This window comes from Lacerta agilis, chromosome 8 (genome assembly GCF_009819535.1).
Source record: "Lacerta agilis isolate rLacAgi1 chromosome 8, rLacAgi1.pri, whole genome shotgun sequence".
Classification (NCBI taxonomy): domain Eukaryota; kingdom Metazoa; phylum Chordata; class Lepidosauria; order Squamata; family Lacertidae; genus Lacerta; species Lacerta agilis.
This window is the reverse complement of record NC_046319.1, coordinates 6104976-6125334: the sequence shown is the minus strand read 5'-3', so window position 1 is coordinate 6125334 and position 20359 is coordinate 6104976. Positions and strand designations below refer to the sequence as shown.

Genomic DNA, 20359 nt, shown 5'->3' with positions numbered 1-20359 from the left:
GAAATGAACCTTTCCACGATATTCTAATTTTTCGAGTTTTACGTGTGTGTGTGTGTGTGTGTGTGTGTAACATTGTTCCCAACATCAATTTGCACAACCCATAAAGGAAGATAATAGCACAATAAAATTTCAAAACAGTAACAATTAATTGCAGTGATTCAAAAGCCAATTAAAAGTATTTCATTTAATTAATTCAACAAAACTGATCCAGCGAGACCAGCTTTTCAAAGTCATTTACACTTCCGTCACCCCCCTGCCACCCCCTTGACTCTTAGCACCCCCTGCCCACTTTGGCAAACACTGAGACCCTCAAGGGCTAACACCAGCAGAGCATTCTGGAGCCCTAAACTATTTAGTCAAAAGATTTTTAGGGTGCCCATCAGTGAAACTTGTAGGCCAGCATACAACAAGAATAACAGGGCACCAACTTTTTAAAAAAGGTCACAATTGAAAATGCAGAACTGGACAAAAGCAGAAAATGCAGCAGAGCCGAATGAAAGCCTCTTCCGGCCCCCAGTCATCCCTGGAGGGGCTCCTCTGCTCACTTTCTCAAGGATTTTCCTGGAAACTGCAGCTGAAATTGGACACAGGTGACTCTGAGGGGGGGGGGGAGAAAAATGGCAAGAAGAGGGGTAGGGTGAAGAAGGCTTATCACGGTACCCCGAAGTCAGAGTGTTAAAAAGCGATTTGGAATAGAGAAGAGATACTTGGACTGTTTTTAAAGAATAGTTTAATTTTTATAAGTATGAATTAGAAATATCAGCAGCAGTTTTAGTGGTAGAAGAGATTGATAAGGTTATAAGAAGTTAAGATATATATTAAGAAGTTATAAGTTTTAGAGATGAAGATTATGAATTTAGATGAATGAATTGTTGAAATCGGTTGAAAGTTACTAAAGTAAATTAGAATTGGAAGCAGAGGAGAGAACGGGGGAAGTCCCCCTAATTAGATTAGAAATAAGATTTGAATTAAATTTATGGAGTGTTGGTGTTCCGGTATGGGTATGTATTTTCTTTGATTTTTTATTTTTTGTTGTATTTGCTGTTTTTCTGTTGTTGTTTGTTGTATCTGTTTTAATGTGGAAAACCAATAAATTCTTGTTTAAAAAAAAAAGAAATTGGACACAGGTGGGCAGCAGGGAGACCCCCACATGCCCCCAGGGGACCGCCTTGCCCCACCAGAAGCACCAGAAGAAAGGAGCACGACATGTCTGAAGCTGCCATTAACCCTGGGTGGAGAAATATGACCCACACCCAAAGCGGAAAACCCTCTCCTGCCAAGTGCAGTTGGATTCTCAACATCTTGCCCTGGATCACCAAATATTAGCATAAACAGAGAAGGTTGCAAGGAAAAATGAAAGCTGGGATTTCTGTCTGAAAGAAGCATTGTCCCCCCCACCCCCAATAGTCTGCTCCATAGCCACCCAGAACCTCAGCCAGAAATTCATACCTCATGGACCTATTAGAACCTCTTGGAGTTCTTTGTCAAGAAGCAGATATATAGAGGTGATCTGGAGTTGTGGTTTGGGTGGGGGGGGGAAGCATCAGAAAAAGGCAACTAAAAGGATCAAGGGGTTGGAGCAACAGGTTGTAAAATGGATTTCTCTTCCCAAAACATACTCATTTTTCAACAAAACCCACTGAAGCACGTAATCTGAATGAGAGTTGTGCAAGCAAGTTTTGGGGCCACACCACAAGAGATCCACCGCTACATTCAGAGACAGCATGCACTCATCCTGGCTCCCCCACCCCCCAGCATGTGCTGCCTCCAGTGACTACGAGGCCTCCCTGAGCAGCGCACAGATCTCTGACCTCAGAGATCCTTTCCAGATGTTCATTGGGGGAGTTGATTCAGTCTGCCACAAGCTGGCCTGAGTCTTCAAAGCAGCTTCCTTGCCTTTGGCAACAAGGATGATCAAGGGGCTGCAGTGATTCCCCTGTAAAGAAAAGTTGCAGCTTTGGGGGAATTTCAGTTTGGAGAAAAGGCAAGGAAGAGGTGACTTGACAGAAGTTTATAAAATGATGCCTGGGATGGAGAAAGTGGATAGAGAAATGTTTGTCCCCCTCTCTTATAAAACTAGAACTCGCAGGCATCCGGTGAAATGGAACTTTGGAAGAATCAGAACAGACAAAAAATACCGTATTTTTCAATGTATAACACAACCCCATGTATAAGACGACCCCTATTTTTGGAAGCCCTCAACAGTTGTTGAGCTTCTTTTGTAAGTTCGCTGAGCTGTTGAGCAGCTTTTCGTTGATCCCCCGCTCTGGCTGACGGAACTGGTGCCGTAATACACTGCATAATTGTTGTTGTTGTTGTTCATTCGTTCAGTCGTGTCCGACTCTTCGTGACCCCATGGACCAGAGCACGCCAGGCACCCCTATCCTCCACTGCCTCCCGCAGTTTGGCCAAACTCATGCCAGTCGCTTTGAAGACACTGTCCAACCATCTCATCCTCTGTCGTCCCCTTCTCCTTGTGCCCTCCATCTTTCCCAACATCAGGGTCTTTTCTAGGGAGTCTTCTCTTCTCATGAGGTGGCCAAAGTACTGGAGCCTCAACTTCAGGATCTGTCCTTCTAGTGAGCACTCAGGGCTGATTTCCTTAAGAATGGATAGGTTTGATCTTCTTGCAGTCCATGGGACTCTCAAGAGTCTCCTCCAGCACCATAATTCAAAAGCATCAATTCTTTGGCGATCAGTCTTCTTTATGGTCCAGCTCTCACTTCCATACATTACTACTGGGAAAACCATAGCTTTAACTATACGGACCTTTGTCCGCATACTGGCACTCATCAAATACTCTTCCTAAGCCGGGAAGAGTGGGTAAGCTGCCTTCTCTCCGACATTTCCCTGCTACTGCCGCAGCACCAGCCCTCGCTTACTTAGCATATTAACCTGTGTATGAGAAAGCCCTCAATTTATCACAGAAGAAGAAGAAGAAGAAGAAGAAGAAGAAGAAGAAGAAGAAGAAGAAGAAGAAGAAGAAGAAGAAGAAGAAGAAGAAGAAAAGGCGTCTTCTTATACATGGAAAAATACGGTAGTCCTTCTTCATGCAGTCCAAAGTTCAACTATGGAACTCGCTCCCACAGGAGGCAGTGATGGCTACCAACCTTGACAGCTTTAAGTAAAGGTAAAGGTACCCCTGACAGTTAGGTCCAGTCGTGGACGACTCTGGGGTTGCGGTGCTTTGCTGGCTGAGGGAGCCGGCGTACAGCTTCCGGGTCATGTGGCCAGCATGACTAAGCCGCTTCTGGCGAAACCAGAGCAGCGCACGGAAACACCGTTTACCTTCCCGCCGGAGTGGTACCTATTTATCTACTTGTGCTTTGACGTGCTTTTGAACTGCTAGGTTGGCAGGAGCTGGGACCGAGCAACGGGAGCTCACCCCATCGCGGGGATTCAAACCGCCAACCTTCTGATCGGCAAGCCCTGGGCTCTGTGGTTTAACCCACAGCGCCACCCGCGTCCCTTGACGGCTTTAAAAGAGGTTTAAACAAATTCACGGCGGAAAAGGTTATCAAAGGCTGTTAGCCAGGATGGCTCTGCTGTGCCTCCACAGCTGGATGTAGCAATGTTTCTTAATCCTAATGGCTAGAATCCACAGGAAGGAGAGATGCTCTTGTGTTCAAATCCTGCATGCAGGTTTCTCACGGACATATGGTTGGCCACTGTGAGAACAGGAGGCTGGGCTAGATGTGTCACTGGCCTGATCCAGCAGATGCTCTCCATATGTTCTTATGGTAGGAGCACATTCATCATTATGGCGCCTGGGCCCTCCCCACCCTAAGCCGGTGAGCCTAATGGGAAGAGAGCTTACTGGGAAGTGCTGGTGCTCCCAGTTCCCCTTCTCCTGCAGTGGCCAGTTTCCTTTACTGCACAGAGCCAGTCAACCGCTTTCCTGATAGAGTTAACATGTGTCAGGTGCCAAGTTCTAATACAGCATGAAATTAAAGTCATACCAGGGAAAGCATGAGACGACATGCAAGTGAAAGGGGCACCCCTCCCACGTGCCTGCCTTGAACTCAAGCCTGTCCTCATCCGCCATCTGCTCTTGATTCAAACCAGCTTTCTCCGCAAGGGGAGTAACGTTTCGGTTCCTTTTGCTAAAGCTGATCCTGGCCCTCTATGGCGGGGGGATGCAGAGCTCCTAAAGTCACAACAGAAAGTCCTTCTTCATAGTTAAACTGTGGAACCCTCTCCCACAGGAGGCAGTGGCGGCCACTAACCAGGATGGCATTAATAGAGGATTAGGCAAATTCATGGAGGAGAGGGCTATCGATGGCTCCTAGCAATGATGGCTCTGCTCTGTCTCCACAGTTAGAGGCAGCTATGCCTGGAAACCGCAGGACGGGAGAGGACTCATGCGCCAATCCTGCTTGTAGGTTTCCCTTTGGGGCACCTGGTTGGGTCTGAGGGGTGGTGGACCGGCCCACAGCTGAAAAAGGTTGCAGACCCCTGCCCTAGAGTTTGGATTGGATTGGATATCCCGCTTTATCACTACCCTAAGGAGTCTCAAAGCGGCTAACATTCTCCTTTTCCTTTTCCTCCCCCATAACAAACACTCTGTGAGGTGAGTGGGGCTGAGAGACTTCAAAGAAGTATGACTAGCCCAAGGTCACCCAGCAGCTGCATGTGGAGGAGCGGGGAAGCGAACCCGGTTCACCAAATTACAAGTCTACCACTCTCAACCACTACACCACACTCTCTCTAGGCCAACCCCAACCTCTCTCACCACCAAAGGAACACAAGCGAACAGCAGAGAACCTGCACAAGCAACGCTGACACCAAACCCTACATATATTAAGTAAAATAGAAACATCGTCACCCAACCCCAACCCCCCCATCTTCCTCACCCCCCACCTCTTTCCTCCTTTTCTTCCCAATGTCTCAACAAATGAAATTGATTTGTAGAAATGTTACATAGGGAGAGAGAGAGAAAATACGAGAGAGAGACATTGCACATACTTTTGTAAATCAAGAAAATCTTTAATAAAAATACATTTTTTAAAAAAAGCAGGCTTGATTGCCTAATCCTCCTGTGTCCCCCCTGCTCCTGCCCTGCCAGAGACCAGCAGGGACCTGGATGCATTTTAATAGATCCAGGGCTTGCAGGAGTCTTGCTTTCTGGGGAGCTCATTAATGAGGTACAAGCATTAAACTTTCATGAAGAAGAAGAAAGGGAGGTTGGAGCCGGGCTTTTCAGAAGGGGAGCTGAGCATCGCTGACCCGATTTGGTCTTGGGGGCCAAAGAGACATCCGCTGGCTCTCCTGCGTCAAAAGGCCTCGAATACCCAAGATCCTTTATTCCACTCTCAGAAAGGAAAACCGTGTTCTCCCTTTGCCCTCCCGCATCTCCAGGGCTCGCCAGAAAACACTTGGGACAAACAAAGTTCAGAACCTAAGGAGAGCTTGCTGGATCAGGCCAATGGCCCCTCTAGTCCAGCATCTCGCAGTGGCCAACCAGATGAACATTCTGGGAAACGTCTGCCTGCCCCTTCGTGGAAAATGATTTCCTCCCGTTAATGGGATCTGCGAGGAGTCGCTTCTGTCCAAGGACCCAGGTGGGTGCTAGCAAGGGCGTAGCAAGGGGGGAGCGTAGGGCGTGGTCCGCCCCGGTTACCACCGGGGGGGTGACACTCCGGGTGGCGCCCCACCCCCGCGATTGGCGCCTCCAAAACCTCGCTAGGCTTTTTTCGGCGCTGGCTGGCCTGCAGAGCCGCGGCATGGAGGCGAGGGGTGGGCCAACGAGGAGGGGAGTCACGCCAGCCCCTCCTTGCTGGCCCGCCCCTCGCCTCCATGCCGTGGCTCCGCCCAGGGAGCCCAGCGCCAAAAAAAAGCCCTGAAAGGGGGGGAAAGGGGGAAGCAAAGCCTTTCCACTTTCAGCCACTTTTCCGGCTCTGGCTGGCCTGCAGAGCCGCGGCATGGAGGCGAGGGGCGGGCCAGCAAGGAGGGGCACCCACCCCTCGCCTCTATGCCGCATCCGACGTGCACCCTGGGCAGCGAAGAGGCTTCCTCCGCCACTGGATGCTAGGGCCAGGGCACTCCTCGATGGGGACCCCTCTGGGGGTACCCCTACTTGCTGAAGGTCATAGGACTCCCCAGAGTTGTGTCGGCCCTGGGAACACTCCAAGCAGAAGGGCTGGAGTGCCAAAAGGTATACCCAGCGCCTATGCCACACCTTTCGCATCTGTAATCAATAAGGCTGTGGTCTATTTGACCCATTTTACACTTACATTCTTTGTCCTGCCTGGTTATTTTTTACTATATTAGGGGCGATGGGGTCACAGTGCCTTGGCACACAACTCGGGGTGCTGGCCCTCTTAGCTAGATGACAGAAGGACGTTCACCACTCGGAAAAGCTCTGCACTTATGACAGCAGGGAAGGAAGTGTGGGATGTAAAACGCAGGAGCAGTCAAACACAACATTGCTAGAGTGGACATAATAATAATTTTTTAAAAAATAATTTATTTTTTATACCCCGCCCATCTGGCTGGTTTTCCCCCAGCCACTCTGGGTGGCTTCCAACAGAACATTAAAATGCAATAATCTATTAAACATTAAAAGCCTCCCTAAACAGGGCTGCCTTCAGATGTCTTCTAAAGGTCTAGTAGTTGTTGTTTTTCTTTGACATCTGGTGGGAGGGCGTTCCGCAGGGTGGGTGCCACTACCGAGAAGGCCCTCTGCCTGGTTCCCTGTAACATAGAAAGGGAACTCTAGGCCAGCCAGTCGGAACTTTCTGTTTCCCCTGGGCTGGGATGCACTTCTTCTGTGTAACAGGAGATGAGTGTGGTCTCACCTGGGCAGGTTAACACAAAACCACAGGGACCACACTCCATCTTTCTCTCTTTTGGACGCCGTTTTCAAAGGAACAACATCGCTATGAGGGTCTCTTGGTTTCCAGCCAAGAGAACACAAAGGGACTGTTTTTTCCTTATGGAACAGTCTCCTGAGTAAATGATACTTTTACTAAGTTTAAGTCTGCCTTCTGGGATCCAATTGTGAACAGATGATATCTTGTAAGTAAACTCTTTTTATGGTTTTATAGAAGACTGTGTATTGTCTTATTTTGAGAGGGATTAATGGGGAAAATACCAGGACATTTATTTCAGAGGTTTTAACAAACCTAAGCAAGCTATCTGCTGTGTGTGTGTTTAAAAGGGGAATGAAAACTCTGCTAATTTCTGGGACTTGTAAGCACAAATCGGAATAGGATATCTTAAACAATATATCCTCTCCTGCATCCCAAAACATTCCCACAGGAAGCAAAGGCAACAAGCCTTTGGAAAGGCTGATACACTTTGGAACCCCCTCCCTAGAGCAGTTAGACTTTCTCCCTCCTTGTTGTTCTTTTGCCAGCAGGTGAAGAAAGACCTTTCTATTCCAAAAGGCATAGAATCGTAGAGCTGGAAGGGACCCTGAGGATGATCTGGTCAAGCCCCCTGAAAAGCAGGAATATGCAGCTGTCCCATATGGGGATCGAACCTGTGCCTTCAGTAGCTGACCTTTTTTTAAAGGAAAGGGGTGGTACTATGAAGCTTTTATACCTTTAATAGATTTTTAAATATTGTTTTAATTCTATTACTGTTTAATTGGTTTTTTAAAAAAAAAATGATTATCCTTTCTATAATAATAATAATAATAATAATTATTATTATTATTATTATTATTTATACCCCGCCCTTCCCAGCCAAAAACCGGGCTCAGTGCGGCTAACACTAATTAAAATCACAGCAAAAACATAAACACGATCAATTTAAAATAACAGATTAAAATACAAATTTAAAAATTCAATATTAAAACTGCAGTCTCAATTTTCAAATAACCCACCAATAAAAGAATGAAGCATAAGTATCAAACAGAAACCAACCCAAAGGCCAGGTGGAACAGCTCCGTCTTGCAGGCTCTGCGGAAAGATGCCAAATCCCGCAGGGCCCTGGTCTCTTGTGATAGGCTGTTCCACCAAGTCGGGGCCAGTACTGAGAAGGCCCTGGCCCTAGTTGAGGCCAACCTAGCATCTTTGTTGCTCGGGACCTCCAAAAGATTATTATTTGAGGACCTTGAGGTCCTACACGGGACATACCAGGAGAGGCGGTCCCTTAGGTACGAAGGTCCTAAGCCGCATAGGGCTTTAAAGGTCAAAACCAGCACCTTAAACCTGACCCTGTACTATGTTCTTAGCTTCTTCTGTTTTACTTGTGTTTTTGCATTTTAATCTGTGAGCCGCCGTGAGCCTTGGTCTGGGGAAAAGGCAGGATATAAATAAATTGCCGTTTGTTATTCGGATGCCTCGACATCCCATGCTCTGCGGATGATGCTACAGTCGTTCCTGGGCTCCCTGGCCCTTGGCCTATGCTCAGCAGGTAAGGGGGCCTTGTGGTCCTGCCCATAGAACATGCCATGCCACTCCCCCAGGGAGAGCATCTTGGAGCCATCCCAACCTCCTGCCTGCCTGTCCAGCTGCCATCCCCAGCACATCCCGAGGGGCTCCTTGGTTTTTGCAAAAGAAAGCTTTGAAAGGCTGAGCTGCGTTTCTAACCTGCTTTGTGGTGAGACTTAGCAGGTTTGACAGCCGCTGGGCGAGGGGGTGGGAGGTTTTGAAATTTAAATAGCATGTTTTCCACATCTGCCTTTGGATCCAACCTGAGGGTAATCGTTTTACATCCCCGTGCAGCTGGAAAAGCGACGCTCTCCTACGTTTAGCTTCTTCTTTCCTTGTGCAAGGACAAACACACACACACACACACACACAGCTCTCAGCCCCCACCCCCCACCCACACGCGTACACGCTTCCTGAAAATATTTTCGGTGATGAGACCCAGAATAAATACATCCAAGCGCTAATGCTTCTTGATGCCAAACACGGCCCATTCCTTATTTTCCACCAGCTAAATAGTTTATTGATGGGGATTTGCTTCAGAGCGGGGGGGAAAGAGAAAAGTATTGTCGACTGGAATCTAAGCGCTGCATTTCTTGGAAGGGAGTTTTGCAGATTTCCTTCTGGATGTCAATTCATATTTCCTGCCCACAGAATTAGGAGGGGAAGGGAGGACCAAAGCGGCCCTGCAGCCCTTCGGGGCAACTCTGTGTATGGGCATTGTCTGAGCACATCCAGTTCCCACCGCCCAACACAACACACACACACACACACACACACACAGCAGGTTCCTTGGCTGCCCCCAACCCCAGCACCTCCAGGAAAGAGAAGAAAGAGCCCACACAAACCACAGGGCAATCGGTGGGGCTGCATGGCTGCCCTCCTGAGCCACAGCTTTCTTGAAGGAATTTCCCAAAGGCCTGCTTGGACATGAATACAATTATACATGGCATGGAGGAGGTGGGCAGAGAAAAGTTGTGTCTCCAGGGCCGTCTCATCCCTAGGGGCTGGTCCCCCAGGGGTGCCCCCACGAGCCCGCCGGCATACCGGGCTCCCCCTCCCCAACCCGCCCCCACCCCTACGGGCGGGCGGGCTGCAAGCCAGCCGCCCTTGCCTCCCGGAGCCCCAGCTGGAGCGCTGGAGCGGTGTGGGGCTTTGCGCGCCCTTCCAGCACTCCAGCTGGGGCTCCGGGAGGCAAGGGCGGCCGGCTTGCAGCCCGCCCGCCCGCCGGTGCACAAGCGCCCATCCGCCCGCCCCTCATCCCTCGCCTGCCGGCGTGCGAGCGCCCGCTCCAACGCCACGCCCCTCATCCCCCGCTCGCCCACCCCCCCTCCCGAGGGGCAGCCAGCGCGGGAGGGAGGCGGGTGGAGAGGCAGCAGGCCGGGGACGCCGAGGGATCGTTGCACCACGGCGGCCGATCCCTCTAAGACGGCCCTGCGTGTCTCCCTCTCTCATAACACTAGAACTTAAGGTCACCCAGTGAAGCTGATTGTTGGAAGATTCAGGACAGATAAAATAAATGCAGCGTGCAGTTAAACTATGGAACCCAGCCCCACAGGAGTCAGGAATGGCCACCAACTTGGATGGCTTTGGACGAGGATTGGACAAAAGCATTGGGAAGATGGCTTTCAATGGCTACCAAGCCATGGTGGCTCTGCTCTGCCTCCACGGTCAGAAGCAGCAATTCTTCTGAATACCAATTACGGGAAGCCACAAGAGGGGAGAGGGCTCTCGTCCTTGAATTCTGCTTGCGGGTTTCTCACAGGGGATCTAGTTGGTCACTTTGAGAGCAGGATGCTGGACTAGATAGGCCCTCGGCCTGATCTAACAGGCTCCTCCTATGTTCTTATGGCATTAAAATGCCACGAGCATGTACCCACGTGACGGTGGAAACTGACTTTCCCTCTAAGATCAAGTATTAGTCATTGGCTATATTTAATATTACGCCTCTCTGGGTTGCCATCAGCTGTCGTCAGCTCATAATCTTTGCAATCTCGTTTACAGAATCCAGTTCAGTATTTATTTATTGTTATGAAGCATTTATCAGCCAAAATGTCCACAGCATTGCCCAAATTTAAAACAAGCAACTAGCAGAAGCATTAATAAAATAATCTGGCAACGAAAAGAGGGATAAACAGCACAGCAACATTGCCACCAAAAGCAGAATCAACCCGCAAGGATGCTGTGGGACTACAATTTCCAGTAGCCCTGGCAGCTGGCCCCACCCCTACTCCATGCCAGGTAGCCAATCCAGATCTCAACAGCTTTGTGAAATAAAATGTTTAGGTCGCATGTAGCAGTAAGCTGAGAATGAAGCTCTTGATTCATTCCAGTTTCGTGAATGATGGCACAAGGGCATTTGCACAGAGCTCAGAATGTGGGGCATTGCTAGTAAATGCCCGTGCTTCTGACATCTGTTAGCAGTCAGGTCCCACCTATGTTGAAACAACCCAGCTCCTCCCTCCCCCCCGCTTGCCAGCAGGTTCCCCAACTACAGTTTCAAGAAAGGAGATTCTGAATAAACATTAGGAATGACTTTCTGAGGGCAAAGAAATGTTAAACACTGGAAAGTATGCCTTTGGAAAGTGGTGGATTCTCCTTCCTTTTAAGCAGAGGTTGGATGGCCATCTGTCAGGGATTCGTTAGAAGAAGAAGAAGAAGAAGAAGAAGAAGAAGAGGAGGAGGAGGAGGAGGAGTTTGGATTTGATATCCCGCTTTTCACAACCCGAAGGAGTCTCAAAGTGGCTAACATTCTCTTTTCCTCCCCCACAACAAACACTCTGTGGGGTGAGTGGGGCTGAGAGATTTCAAAGAAGTGTGACTAGCCCAAGGTCACCCAGCAGCTGCATGTGGAGGAGCGGAGACGCGAACCCGGTTCACCAGATTATGAGTCTACCACTCTTAACCACTACACCACACTGGCTCTAGCTAGGGGTTAGCTAGGGGTTGGGCTAGAAGACTCTTGGGGTCCCTTTCATAAGAGGGCAGAATCAACAGACACACACCCTCACTTTTTTTAAAAAAATTTTTTTAACCTGACTGGTATTTGAGGTTATTCTTCTCTCAAATATTTACATGCCTTTATTGCTGCCGTATCTGGATATTCTGTTTCCATATCAAATGTAAGCCTCTGCTCTAAACATTCCACATATCATAATTAAAAACAGCTTCTGTATTTACCCAGGCTACTTAGTATCATGACAGGACGATCAAAGGAAAGACTGTCTCCATCAATGCCTGGAGTGAGCAGGATTTAGATATACCTGGTGAGAGAAGGAGGGTGAATTTCACCACTCCACTAGGAGACAAGTGTTGTCGTCCCCTTCCAGACCTACCAGAAAAAAATGCAAATGAAGCCAGCTGGATGCCACCCTGCCTCCTTGGAAGGGGAAGGGCAAAGTCCTCTTTCTGGCATCCTTCCTGGCCAAGACCATTGAATGCTGAGTCAGTGGCTTGAAGTTGAGTGTGAGAAGCAAAGAATCTGCTCCTGAACTGGGATGGGGGGGTGGAGGAAGGGTAGTTTTGCCCCACTTTGCTGACACAAGGTGCCTTTTGCCTGCTCTCGATTCCTGGAGAGGGATGACCAGACCACCGGGGGATCCATGCTCTAGTTACGTGCAGGCTGCGTTGCCATGGTGAGTAATATATGTAGGGCTTTAGAAGTGGTCCAGAAACTTCAACTGGTGCAGAAGATGGCTGCAAGAGCCTTAAGCAGGATCAGGTGTTAACAGATGTATAATGTCAATGCTCACCCATCCAACAAACTTGTTTTGGGGGACGACTGGATGTCACAGGAGGAAGAACAAGGCAGGTCACACACACAATTGGAGCCTGCTGGATCAGGCCAATGACCAATCTAGCCCTGCATCCTCTTCTTGCAGTGGGAAACCTGCAAGCAGGACCTGAGTACAAGAGCCTTCTCCCCTCCTGCGGTTTCCAGCAACTGGAATTCAGAAGCATTGCTGCCTCCAACTGCGAAGGCAGAGCCCAGCCATGGTGTCTAATCCCCATTGACGGCCCTCTCCTCCATGAATATGTCCAACCGTCTTTCAAAGCCATCCAAGTTGGTGGCCATCACTGCCTCCTGTGGGAGTGAGTTCCATAGTTTATCTATGCGTTACATGAAGAAGGACTTCCTTTTTTTGTTGTCGTTCAGTCGTGTCCGACTCTTCGTGACCCCATGGACCAGAGCACGCCAGGCACTCCTGTCTTCCACTGCCTCTCGCAGTTTGGCCAAACTCATGTTAGTAGCTTCGAGAACACTGTCCAACCATCTCATCCTCTGTCGTCCCCTTCTCCTTGTGCCCTCCATCTTTCCCAACATCAGGGTCTTTTCCAGGGAGTCTTCTCTCCTCATGAGGTGGCCAAAGTACTGGAGCCTCAACTTCAGGATCTGTCCTTCTAGTGAGCACTCATGGCTGATTTCTTTAAGAATGGATAGGGTTTGATCTTCTTGCAGTCCATGGGACTCTCAAGAGTCTCCTCCAGCACCATAATTCAAAAGCATCAATTCTTCGGCGATCAGCCTTCTTGATGGTCCAGCTCTCACTTCCGTACATTACTACTGGAGAAGGAACTGGCAAGCCACTCCAGTATCCCTGCCAAGAAAACTCCATGGACAAAGACAACAGGACTTCCTTTTAGCTGTCCTGAATCTTCCAACAGTCAGCGTCGTTGGATGTCCAAGAGTTCTAGTGTTACAAGAGAGGGAGTAAAAACCTTTCTCGATTCACCCGCACAAGGGAGTTTGTGAGACAACCCAGCAGTCAATCATGCGGTTTGGCCCAAAAGCCATATCCTGATCAAAAACTGGCCCGCAGAGCCAAAGACACACTCCGTGCCCTGCTCTGTCCTAGGCACACAGCATATTAAAAAGCTGCACAGATGCGATTTCTCTTGTGAGTGTTTGCTGACCCACAACGCTCTCAGTTGAACATCTCCATGTTTCTCAGGATGGGGGGGGGGGGCTTGGCACTGCCTGTGGGTCTCCTCACTTGCCCCGAGTTCTGGAAACTCAAGGCCCACTGTGCACCCAGCCCATTTCCAAATCATTTTCAAGATACAAGTTTCCAACATACCAGACATGCACAAAACAGTAGTTAAGGAAAGGACATTTTGCTGCCTGAGGCGAAAAACAAGATGGCACCCTCCTCCAAGGCCAGTCCTGAAGCCAACTGGACTGGTAGTTGAAGCCTACTTTAATACTGGTGAAATGACTACCCTCAAGGGCAGAAGGCTAGCATAGGGGCTACAGGGCAGGTCATGTGGCACTCACAGCTCTGTTCACTCCCAGCCCCACCTCAGCATCCGCCGACTGTGGAGCCCGCTTCATTCTGCCTCACTGTAGGGCTGGCCCTGATGGGATCATAGAATCATAGAGTTGGAAGAGACCACAAGGGCCATCCAGTCCAACCCCCTGCCAAGCAGGAAACACCATCAAAGCATTCCTGACAGATAGCTGTCAAGCCTCTGCTTAAAGACCTCCAAAGAAGGAGACTCCACCACACTCCTTGGTAGCAAATTCCACTGCCGAACAGCTCTCACTGTCAGGAAGTTCTTCCTAATGTTTAGGTGGAATCTTCTTTCTTGTAGTTTGAATCCATTGCCCCGCGTCCGCTTCTCTGGAGCACCAGAAAACAACCTTTCTCCCTCCTCTATATGACATCCTTTTATATATTTGAACATGGCTATCATATCACCCCTTAACCTTCTCTTCTCCAGGCTAAACATACCCAGCTCCCTAAGCCATTCCTCATAAGGCATCGTTTCCAGGCCTTTGACCATTTTGGTTGCCCTCCTCTGGACACGTTCCAGCTTGTCAGTATCCTTCTTGAACTGTGGTGCCCAGAACTGGACACAGTATTCCAGGTGAGGCCTGACCAGAGCAGAATATAGTGGTACTATTACCTCCCTTGATCTAGATGCTATACTCCTATTGATGCAGCCCAGAATTGCATTGGCTTTTTTAGCTGCTGCATGAAGCAGCAGATTCGCTTTAAAGTGCCATGTGTACATACACAGACAGCCCTGAACTCCCATGAGAAAGGAGCAAGGAGAAGATGTTGGTTCTCCTGGAGTTCTGCAGTCACCTGATGGAAAACAGCAAATGGAAATGGCCAGGAAGCCTTTTTTTCCCTTGGCCTCTCTTACCTGAGACAATTGAAGCGAGTCTGAATATATCAGTGAGACGAGAGGTGACTGGTTCGTAGGGGGAAGCTTCATAAAACTCTTCTCCTGGAATGAGAAGGAGGAGAAAGAGAGACTCTTAGCAACTCATAATGTCCTTTTGCTTTTGCACGGGGGTGGGAGTGGGGGGGGGCAGAGAGGCACAGATCTCTGGATCCCTGTTATAACTGTGATTTGTTTCTTATAAAAACAAACTCAAAGCAGTTTACCATAAACCTGAATCAATAGCATTGCTAATAAGAAAAAATAACAACAACAATGTAAGGCTTTGGAGAATTTAAGATGACAATAGACTAAGCACAGATTGAAACTCACATCAACTTTCTAAAGATCTGGCAGGCTTGTCTAAACAAGAATGTTTTTTAACAGGCACCAAAAAGAGGACAGTGAAGATGCACGCCTGATGTCCATAGGCAGGGAGTTCCAGAGAGTAGGTACTGCCACACTAAAATACCAACTTCTTGCAAATGTGGAGTGATAATTATGCACCTATAACAGCACCACTTCCACTGATTGAAGTGGATAAGAGGGTGGTGTGGCTCAGCAGCTATCACAGGTTGGCCATAGTTGATCTGTGAAATCAGATTCAGCTCACGAACACTTTTCTCCAGATGAAGAAGAAGAAGAAGAGTTTGGATTTGATATCGCGCTTTTCACTACCCGAAGGAGTCTCAAAGCGGCTAACATTCTCCTTTCCCTTCCTCCCCCACAACAAACACTCTGTGAGGTGAGTGGGGCTGAGGGACTTCAGAGAAGTGTGACTAGCCCAAGGTCACCCAGCAGCTGCATGTGGAGGAGCGGAGACGCGAACCCGGTTCACCAGATTACATGTCTACCGCTCTTAACCACTACACCACACTGGCTCACTTGCCCCTTTTTTTCTTGATATCTGACCTATGAAACAGGACTGACAGCCTCGCAGGGTCGTTGCAAGGATGAAAGAGGCACAGGCTATTTTAACACGGAGAGTCCTAAGCATCAAGAGCCTAAGTAACTTGATTGAACGGCCCCTGAAGCCGCTCAGGCAAGGCATTTCAGATTCATCCAGGAGCCCTTGGCTTCCCAATTCACCTCTGGAGCCCTGGTGTGACTGTGATTCACACACCAGACCAGAGGGCCATGGAAGCAATCCAGAGGAGGGAGGGCCCCTGTTTAAACCATGGATTTCGGCAGCTCTTAGTCCCAATGCCACTTTAAACCATAGAATTTTAGAGTTGGAAGGAACCCCTAGGGCCATCGAGTCCCATCCTCTGCAATGCAGGAATCAAAGCTAAAGAATCCCTGGCCATCCACCATCTGTTTAAAAACCTCCTTCAAAGGAGAGCCTTCTCTGTATCGTTCCAGTTTTAGTATATGTACTGCCGAAGCCGAAGGAGAGTCCGCCACCTTCTGAAGTAGTCTGCTCCACAGGCAAACAGCTCTTGCCGCTGGAAAATTCTTCCTAGTGTTCAGTCGGAATCTCCTTCCCTTAAATTGGATCCATTGGTTCAGGTCCTCCCCTCTGGAGCAGCAGAAAACAAGATTGCTCCATATGACACCCCTTCGGGTACCTGGAGAAGAATATCGTGTCACCTCTCAGCCTTCCCTTCTCCAGGCTAAATAAACTCAACTCAACTCCCTCAACTGTTCCTCCTCCCAAGGCTTCATTTCCAGACCCTTGATCATTCACCATATTTTTCGCTCCATAAGAAGCACTTTTTTCCTCCTAAAAAGTAGGGGGAAATGTCTGTGCGTCTCATGGAGCGAATGCTGCGCGGAGGAGGGACAGGCAGGAGCCATGGCTCCCATCCGTCCTTCCTCCCCAGCTCGCTTTGGGGCAGCGGGGCTGCGCAGGAGTCGCTTACACCCGTGTAGGCGGCTCCGGTCCCTCTGCTGCTTTGGGGCAAGCCGCGAAGGAGGGCTCCGCTTCCTTCCCTCCTTCGTGGCTCGCTTTGGAGAAGCAGAGCTGGGCAGAAGCCGCTTACACCCGTGTAGGCGGCTCCTGTCCCTCTGCTGCTTTGGGGCAAGCCACAAGGGAGGGCTCCGCTTCCTTCCCTCCTTCACGGCTCGCTTTGGAGCAGCAGAGCTGGGCAGGAGTCGCTTACACCCGTGTAGGCGGCTCCCATCCCTCTGCTGCTTTGCACTTTGGCAGTGGGGGTGGGGGAGCCACGCCACTCTGCCGGCAGCCTCCCCTTTCCCCTGAAGCCCTGGGAAGGTTTGGGAGCGGCGGGCAGGCTGTGCGACGTTGCCTCGCGCTCCCGGGCTGCTCTCTTTGAGGAGGGGGAGAAAAAAGTGGGGAAAAGGAGAGCCTCCCAACTCCGCGGGAGGAGAGTGATCCCTGCAGAGGCTTGGGATGGAAGCTGCGCCCCGCCAACTATATGGCCGGTGGGCACGCGGCTTCCCTCCCAAGCCTCCCAGGCCTCTGCAGGGATTGCTCTCCTCCCGAGGAGGCTGTGATTTAGAATATTTTTTTTCTTGTTTTCCTGCTCTAAAAACTACGTGCGTGTTATGGTCAGGTGCGCCTTATGGAGCGAAAAATATGGCACTTCAGGGGTCGGCAAGGTTTGCCTCGCCTGGGCCGGTTCACTCCAGCGGCAATCCCTCCGTGGACCGGATTGCGTGTGTGTGTGTGTGAGTGCGTGCACCCGCGATTTCCGGCATCTGCGTAGACGCAATTTCCGGCAACGCGGAAGTGAGTCCCCGCACTGTGCTGCACCGGTTTAGCGCCGCACGTGGGGACTCGCCGAGCGGGCGGTTTGGTTCGGGGGCGGTTCGTGGGCTGGTTAAACAAACCCCCCCCATGGGCCGCTTGTGGCCCACGGGCCTTAGGTTGCCTACCCCTGATTTACTTGTTCCACCCTTTGCGATCTGGAGTTGTAAAACAAACTCAAAGGGTGGAAAGACTCTGGTGGAGGAGGAGGAGACCTCCCTCCCTTCCTCCAAGGTTCTTCCTGGGCTGCTTACTCACAGAAGATATTTCCAGCCTGGAGGAGGAGGAGGAGGAGGAGGAGGAGGAGGAGGAGGAGGAGGCAGCTGCCCCCCTCCTCTCTTGTAATTAAGAAGCTCTGCTGCTCAAACACAAGGTTATTAGCAAGCCAGGAGATCTCCAAGGAGGGTCAGCCCCCACCACAGGAGCTCCTCGCTGGACAGTTACAAATGCATTTCATTACAGTACTGGGGATTGTTCCCCATTGCCAGGCGAGCTCAGCTGCCCCAATGCACAGAGGCTGCTTCTCAAGGGCACGCTTCTCACACAGGCTGCTTCTCTCCTTTCTCAATAGGGAACGGGAGCCCGGGAAGGGAAAGACAGTGCCTTAAGGGGAGGTTCACGTGAAAATCATAGATTTGTAGAGGCGTCATCAAGCCCAGCCCCCCTGCAATCCGACTTGAAAGGCAGCCAAGTCATTTTCCACCTGCCCACAGAGTTCCAAGATGCATTTGCAGAGGATCGTTCCCATCGGGAAGTGGGGAGGGTTGGGATGCCTGAACCCGACACACGCAGGACCTTCTCAGTTTCCCACCCTGACAATTCCTACTTACGAATCTGTTGCCTGCGCACGCGTGATGGCCAGACGTTCGCACGACCCCTTACTCTGCACCCAGTTCGCTAATCGGATTGAAGCTGGCTTCAGAAACGGCAGCGTTTGTCAAGGAACAGCAGGACCGAAACGGATCGTGGCTAACATCGTGTGAACGCGGCTTCTAAATTTAGCAGTGGGGGTGCACTGGATGTGGAGGAAGCGGTCATGTGAAGGTGCCCAACGAGGCTCTGACTTCCATCTCAGTGTGCAAAGGGGGAGCGAGAGAGGAAAGTCCTGGTGTCTGTTGGCCATAGCTAAATGGTAGAACAGCTGCCTTGCATGTAGAAGGTCCCAGGTCCAATCGCTGGAATGTCCAAGAAGGGTTGGAAGAGGCCTCCTCCCTGAAATCCTGGAGAGCTGCTGCCGGTCAGGGCTTGTCCACGCCCCTGCTTAAAAAGCTCGGGTCCGAGTGGTTTTCCACTTCTCCTGTGATTTCTAGGCACAGGTCCAAACGGTCTTGCATTTGCCCCACAGCTCCCCTGGAAAAACGCTCTTTACAGTTGAATTGGAACAAACAGCAATCCATGGAATGGTCAGTTGCTGTTTGGTCTGATTCAGTGGTAAGAGCCGTTCAGCAGTGGAACAGACTCCCACGAGAGGTGGTAGATTCTCCTTCCCTGCAGGTTTTAAAGCCGAGGTTGAATAGCCATCTGCTAGGGAAACTTTAAATGAGATTCCTGGACTGCAGGGGGGTTGGGCTGGATGACCCTTAGGGTCCCTTCCAACTCTGCAATTCTATGAAATCGATTAAGCCTTGCTTCTGCCTCCAGTGGACTCACATGAAGCTGGCGTGGAACCAAAGCTTTGTCTCTCCATGGGCTGCTCTGACAGGCCACAGCTTTGCATCTCCCCCTCGCTGGGCTTGCAGTGACAAATCACACATTCACAATTCATGTGCCTCAGCTGCTTCTTTTTCTATATCGCCTCGCCAGGGCCATAAGTAATTAGGTATCTGAAAAACTTTGCCCCTCGCTAGGAAAATTGCCTTGCATCAAAAGGGCAATGGACTTCCCCTGAGCTGGAGGAGGCAGAAATAGCCTCTGGGGGGAAAGCACCAAGGTGGAATGGGAGCAGCCTTGGGGGCGGGGGGGGGGGAGAGGGGGGGAGAGGGAGAGGGAGAGGGAGAGGGAGAGGGAGAGGGAGAGGGAGAGGGAGAGGGGGAGAGAGAGAGAGAGAGAGAGAGAGAGAGAGAGAGAGAGAGAGAGAGAGAGCGCTCAGCTGGGCTCCTTCCAGGAGCAAAGAGGACCTTTGGGCAGTTGGTCAGGGGCAACACTTTGGACAGGAGGGCAGATCTTGCCGTTTGCAAACTATCCTTTGCCTGTAGGTGCATAGAAATATGCCCAGAGACTTGCATTTGCTGGACACAGGAAACTGTGCCACAGATCTTGTATGTGTAAAATGGGGTGCATCCATCAACAGAGCACCCCCCCTTTTCACCACTGCTTTCCTCCCCCCTCCTGCTAGTTTACTTATAGTTGCTGCATCTTCCTAGGCTAGTTACAGGTAGGTAGCCGTGTTGGTCTGCCATAGTCAAAACAAAATAAAATAAAAAATTCCTTCCAGTAGCACCTTAGAGACCAACTAAGTTTGTTCTTGGTATGAGCTTTCGTGTGCATGCACACTCCTTCAGATATCTGAAGATGTGTGCATGCACATGAAAGCACATACCAAGAACAAACTTACCGGTAGTTGGTCTCTAAGGTGCTACTGGAAGGAATTTTTTATTTTTATTTTGTTCTTCCTAGGCTAGTTGGTTTGTGACAGATTAGCATAGAAAAACTGAGATAATGAGGTAAATATCACACAAAGGCTAGGTACTGCCTTCTTTTTCATTCACAGGGTCCCTACTTCATGCTAAAAGTTTAAACGGTAACACTTAGAATCACAGAACTGTAAGAGCCAAAAGGTACCCCCTCTCCCTGGATTATCTGATCCAACCCTCTCCGGTGCAGATCACCAAAGAAACAACCACACTACTTAACCAATCTCTCTGTTGTGAGGTATAGGTATGCCTTCATAAAAGCCAGATTTAATGTTTTCCAATCAAATGTTTTGGGCAATAGACTTTCCAATGGTCAAATCTCCCTCCTCTGCGACTGTAATAGTGGTTCCATAGAATTCTTACAGCATATATATTTTTTGCTGTCCAATTCATTCGGCAGCTCGGTCCAAATTTTTGGTTCCACTTTTGAAGAAAACCCAAGATGGAACTCAGGATGCTAAATTAATTTACTTATT

General features: G+C 49.7%; 1 protein-coding gene across 1 annotated transcript in view; it reads right to left on the bottom strand.

Annotated features, from left to right (window-relative positions):
- Positions 1–20359, bottom strand: part of GFRA2 (GDNF family receptor alpha 2) — an 81507-nt gene that overhangs the window by 41480 nt on the left and 19668 nt on the right. Inside the window, exon 3 of the mRNA XM_033159198.1 lies at positions 14526–14609. Within this exon, the coding sequence (XP_033015089.1) occupies positions 14526–14609 (84 nt within the window). The remainder of the gene's footprint in view (positions 1–14525; positions 14610–20359) is intronic.